The sequence below is a fragment of the Gavia stellata genome, chromosome 21 (assembly GCF_030936135.1).
Source record: "Gavia stellata isolate bGavSte3 chromosome 21, bGavSte3.hap2, whole genome shotgun sequence".
NCBI lineage: Eukaryota > Metazoa > Chordata > Aves > Gaviiformes > Gaviidae > Gavia > Gavia stellata.
In genome coordinates this window covers 4780347-4786042 of record NC_082614.1, presented here as the reverse complement: position 1 = coordinate 4786042, position 5696 = coordinate 4780347, and the positions used below count along the sequence as shown (strand labels likewise).

General features: G+C 47.1%; 1 protein-coding gene across 1 annotated transcript; it reads left to right on the top strand.

Moving 5' to 3' along the window:
- The first annotated feature begins 1231 nt into the window (after positions 1-1231).
- Positions 1232-5346, top strand: C21H12orf43 (chromosome 21 C12orf43 homolog). The gene is made up of 6 exons (XM_059827623.1): positions 1232-1376; positions 1883-1928; positions 2781-2879; positions 3567-3640; positions 3971-4061; positions 4446-5346. The coding sequence occupies exons 1-6, from the start codon at positions 1232-1234 to the stop codon at positions 4792-4794; spliced, it is 804 nt and encodes a 267-aa protein (XP_059683606.1). The 3' UTR covers positions 4795-5346.
- Positions 5347-5696: the final 350 nt, after the last annotated feature.

Below are 5696 nucleotides of genomic sequence, written 5' to 3'. Positions count from 1 at the left end.
GGTGTTTTGAGTTAAAGATTTAATCCTTTTTTGAGGTCAGTTTGTTATCCTTGGAACTTGTCATTCCATATTTATGGACAAAGCGATTGCAAAAGGCACAAGCAGAGGAGATGCACGTTTTCTTTTCTCTGCCAGAGGTGGGGGAATTAGATGCTTTTTGCCTGCTACATTTCACATATCTTAATGAATCTTGTGTGTCTAGTACCTTTTCTCACCTGCTTTCAAAAGATAACTTCCTACAGCAGATGGATCCCATCCTATCTCATGCTTTCATGGTAGAAGATTTTTGTGCTGTCTGCAACATAACAGCGTCTGACTCCCCACCCAAAACTCCACTGGAGTGCTGTCAGTCAGTATTTCTGAAGCGGTGAAATTACCATCTCACAAAATGCAGTAAAGTGCTAGGAATTTTATTACAGTCACTCACTCTTTCCACACCCTTATTCTTTAATGCCTAGCATTCTCTCTTTCTCTACAAACACAAAAGCATTACGGGCTTTCTGGTATCACTGGTGTGTTTTTCACTCTTACTTTGTGTGAGCTGTTACATCTGAGAAACATTAAGGGATTTGCCTCTACAGCACACGTGAAAGGAGGCTGTTCAGCACCAGATGGACGCGAAAATAAGCGGTGCTTACTTTCAGCAATTTCCCATCCGCGGGCACCGCTCTTCCCAGTAGCACAAACCCAAAGAACGGGCAGGGGGAAACGGCGCCTGGGCCACCCCGGTGCCCCCGCTGCCCTTCTGGGGTTTCTCCACGGGCGGCACTGGCAGCAGCCCCGGCAGCACCGTCTGCCCTGCTCTCCTCCAGAGGCTGGTACAAATATCCAGCGTAAATATTAGATTTTTAAAGGAAAAATCCTTTTCGTGGTATCTCACAGTTCTGCCTGTGACGCCCAGTTCCTCGCGGTTCCTTCCATTTACACGCTCATTCCCAAGCTTTCTTGGTTTTTGGGAAGACCTGGCCTGCTGCCCCCCTGGACCGCCCCCCCGCTTTTCCCGTGAGCACAGCCTTCACCCGGCGTCTTTCACGGAGAAGTGACGAAACCGCGTTCGGAAAGACCCGGAGGAGCCCACCGCGGCCCTCGGGGGCTGCCGCTCTCCCGGGGTGGCCCCGCCGCGGACATCTTGTCGGACGCTACCTTGGAGGACTACAGCCCCCGGCATGCTCCGCGGCCGGCCGGCTGGACTACAACGCCCAGCGTGCCCCGCGGCTGCCGCGCTTTCAAGATGGCGGCGCCCAGGGGCGGCTCAGGCCTCGACACGGACTCGGAGTCGGACAGCAGCGGCGAGGCGGCAGCGCGGTTCCGGGAGGCCGCCTGGGACTGCGCTGCGCAGGCGGCGGCGGCGGTGGTGCGGGCGGAGTCGCGCGGCGGTGAGGGTCGGCGGCCAGCTAGTCTCCAGTCTTCTGGCAGTGTCGGCGTGTCCTGCCCGCCCGCCCGGCCTCCCTCCCAGCCGGTCTGGGCCAGGCCCCTCCGCAGCTCCTCCTGCCCCGGGGCTGTCCCGGTGGTCAGGCAGGGGCACCTCTCTGCCGCAGTGCCGGTGTCAGAGCCGAGCCGCTTCGGGAGCCGCCGGCGCCCAGTGGAGCCGAGGCAGGGCTCTGGGAGGGGGGCTCGGCCCGGCCTTGCCAGCGGCCGGCTGCGCTGTGGCGGTGCGCGGCCTCCTGCCGGGGCCGGAGCCCCTTCCCGGGCAGATTGCCAGCTACAGCCTGACCGGCGGGAGGTTTCCCTTTCCCCTCATAACTGGTTTCCCCCGAAGGTGGGCGCGGATTGTCTTTCAGGCATGATTCTTTATGCTATAAAATCACATGTGCCGGAAGGGGGATTAAGGAGGAACAGGTCACAGGTCTTTTAAACTTGCCTTTACTTCGTCCTTTGTCAGGTGGCCTTAAAAAGGATCGGTTACAGCCCGCTCAGCCTAGCCTAAGGTATTTTGCTTCTGTTTTCAGATTTATGTTTCACTGAAGAAAAATTTAATATATATTGTATTTGTGCTACTCACAGTTAATGCCTTGTGATTCTTCCTACTGGAAAGGCCTGTTCTGTTTTAGGAGTTGGTCCAACCATAATCTGAAATGCTGCTTAAATCTGAAAAAGCAAATAGGGTTTTTAAAAGAACATTTCTTATCCCTCTAGCAGCAGGGGAATATAGAAGTTGAAAATGTATTACTGCTGTCGGTTACAGCATTAGTGCTAAGTGTCAGAAGTCTCCTGACTCTGTAAGTGTCCCATGAAGGAATTAGTACAGTTAGATATAACAAAATTTATTTTTCTTCAAAAAATGTTGCAATTGCAAAGCCAAGCACTTGTTGGCTTGAAAGTAACACCTGAATTAGGAACCTTGCCATGGAGGTGATGCGGTCCTATCTAAGTTTGCACCATTTCTGTAGGCTCAGTGCTGAAGGCTGTCAGCCAGGCAACTTAATAAAAGCCTTTCTCCTGGGACAGGTTTTGCATGAATTGTGGCAGCATACACAGGAACTACATGCAAGAGAAGGGATGTCCTGATGTAATTCACTTGCTTTTGTGGGCTATTTCAATGAGAAAAATAATCCAATTATTAACTGTGATGGAGGTAGCTAAATAATGTTTAGCTCTCTCTTGAGAACTGAACTGTTACTACCGAGCTATTTTCTGTCTTTCTTAGCAGTCTTCCCTATTAAGTATGAATTGATTACTAGAGGGCGGGAGATTTTACAGTCCCTTACCTCGTGTTTGGGTGAGAGCACCAGATGTTAATTGGCCTTGAAAGAGATAATCATTATTCTTGTTTTAAACAGGCGTGAGGTGAACAGTCATGCTGAGGATGGAAATGAGCTACAGACGACACCAGAGTTCAGAGCACACATTGCAAAGAAACTGGGAGCAATGCTAGATGGGTATTGGCATGCAATACTAAAAAAGTTTGTTCTATGGGTAAAACACACCAATGCTTTTGCATGCTAAAAGCAGGAGATTAAAGATCTGAGTGGAACTTGGATATGGAGGAGACGTTGTTTCTGTTCTTATCTCCATCATTCCTGTATTTAATGCAAATTTCCAATATTCTGTGAACTAACCTGGCCCATGTGCTGTGCCCCTCTGGTGAAGACTCCCTGTGCAGCACTGCCTGTCTCCATTTGCCTCTGTGGTGAATGTGTTGTGGGGAAGAAAAAGTAGAAATGATGAAAGCACTTTCATCATTTCTACTTTTTCTTCCCCACATTTAAAGGCCGGCATGAGAATATTTCATTTATTCTTACAACCTTATTTCATTTATTTTTACAACCTAAGCCAATACCTGATTCAGGGTTGTGCCAGCAGTATGCCTCTGACTGGGCTGCCACTGTCTTTATTTATTGTGTAAATATGGCCCTGAGAACTAGAATTCCAAGTCATTCTTGTGGCATGCATTGCTGAGGAGAGAAGGTATAGCCTGCTCTGAAAGCAGGGAGGTGAGATGGCTTCACTAAGGAAAAAGTAAAAAGCTACGTAACATCTCCCTGTAGTCTTGTTTCCTAGAAATACCCAACTTTAGTTCAGCTTTCACAAATGTGTCTAAGATCTGACTGGGGTTTTCTGTTTAGTTTCATCACTGTCTTGAAGGAGTCATCAGGACCTTCACAAACTTCTGTGCAACAGTCTGACTCTGGAGATGATGGTGAGTTCTAGTCACAGCCATTGTGGCTATTTTGTGACATTATTAGTTAAATGATGACAAGTGGGATGGATCCTGCCCAGTGCCAGTTGTACACCCAACTGACTAATAAGCATTTGCAGTAGAAGAATTTCTGTTAGCATCAGTGAAGGCTGTTACTTCGATGTTATGATCTCTGTGCCCTAACTCCGCTCAAGATTGCTAGTCCCGAATTATTGCTGCCAAGGACTATAGCAATGCATGAACAGCAGTGAGGCTTCACAGGGAGGTTGCTGTTGATCGCTTTCATCTCTGTTTTATATTGTGGCTAAAATTCCCTTTTACATATTTCAGGTTTTCGCCTCTTCTCTTCCTCTGTCCCGGGAGACTGTGGGAAATCGGAGCCTTGCCCTGCAGCAAGGAGGAGACAGCCATCTAGCTCCAGGTGAGATGGTGTCAGCTGCTTTGCTCGTGAAGTACTATTTCATCCCACGTTTCAGAGCTGGCTGGGACTCTTGCAAGGGAACAGGAGGCTGAAGAGCTTGAGAATTGTGTATTTATGACTCCTGTATTTGTCTAGAGCAGATTTATTTTTTTTTTTAGTGCTGGGGAGCTAGAAATGTTTGTGGGATATTTCTTTCCCCTCCTAGTATGTGTAAAGAACACCTCAGCCTTCAAACTGGTTAAATGCTAACTGTAGGTATTGGAGTCTTGGAGCCACTGGTGTTTATCAGGTGTTCTTATTGTAGATTACTCTGCTCTTTGTGCTTTGGGTGAATTCAAAGCAAAAGTGTGACATAAATTCCTTCCCCTTTTGTTACCTTTCCAGTGACATGGACAGTGACCAAGAGTGGCAAAGGTACCAGGAGGCTGCTGTGTCAGCTGCAGACATTCTGAAGCAAAGTGCTTTTCCTGCACTGTCCCAGGATTCCAGCCAGGATCAGAGTCAGGGTTATGTAGAGCACAGCCAGAAAAAAAAGAAGAAAAAGAAAATTAGGGGAGAGAACGATATTCAAGAGAAAATAATAGATGCAGCAGAGTGTGACCAGATCAGCAAAGATTTGCCACGGTTGGTGTCTGCAAATGGACAGCATGAGAGACAGGACAGCAATCATACAGAGAGCTCAGTGTTGCCAGGAGTTGTGAAGAAGAAAAAGAAGAAGAAAAAAGGAGAATGAAGATTTTGCTCTGCAAACAGCAGGTGATTATGATGGATGAAGGATGCTGGAAAAAAAAAAATCCCAAACTAACAAAAAGAGTTGCTGCAGATGAGGGAAAATTAATTGGCAAAGCTTCTGTTCTAAAAGCCCGGTGGCCTGACAGTCTAATTAAGTGACTTCCTATGTTGTTGGCGTCCCTTGGGGAAGGGAACATTGTTCTCCTAGCACAGCAGTTATCTATGCTGATGCTTATGCAGACCTAGCATAAAAGGATTAAATACTGTGCACAGACTTGCGTGACAGAGGGTCAGCAATCATAACTGCATCCCTCCTGGTCTGTTCCTTCACATCACAAAACCAAATCTTGTGTCCTGGAGAAAGTATATGATGAATTGAATTTGGTTTACATGGCAACAGGTGATCGACTCCTTTTCCTCTTTGCCTCCTCCTAAATGCCTACTAAGAATAGCTCCAGCCTGTGGGAGTCTCGTTTATCAAGTGTCCTGTCAAATATCAGGGCCCCCTTATTTTTTTTCCTGTGATCATCATGACAATCTGTTGTTGAAACCTGCCATGTTACTAATCCTTCTGTAATCTGCACCTCTCCAGGGTCCCTGCATGTAAACAGAACGTGCAGTGAGCTTATTTCAGAGTTGTTATAAATAGGTAGTTCTGTTCAAGTTATAGCCTTTGAAATTTCTTTTTGTGTATAGTTTTTTTACGGCATTTGTTGTTATTAAATTCTACTACACTATTAGTCTTATTTAATTTGGCAGGTTTTGTACAACAGTGTCTTTCTTGCTGTATTCAGATGGCTCCTCCCACAGAGGTAAAGATGGCTGAAGATGGCTCTTTAGTTGCTTGGTGATCAATGCTATGAAATTGCTACAGGAAGGACTTAAGTCTAACTTGAAAGTCAC

What these genes read in the sequence shown, in the direction of transcription:
- C21H12orf43 (XM_059827623.1), top strand. Translation starts at nt 1,232, where the DNA reads ATGGCGGCGCCCAGGGGCGGCTCAGGCCTCGACACGGACTCGGAGTCG. An exon ending in GTCTGACTCTGGAGATGATG is followed by an intron (nt 3,641 to 3,970) that starts GTGAGTTCTAGT and finishes TACATATTTCAG; the next exon opens with GTTTTCGCCTCTTCTCTTCC. An exon ending in AGACAGCCATCTAGCTCCAG is followed by an intron (nt 4,062 to 4,445) that starts GTGAGATGGTGT and finishes TTACCTTTCCAG; the next exon opens with TGACATGGACAGTGACCAAG.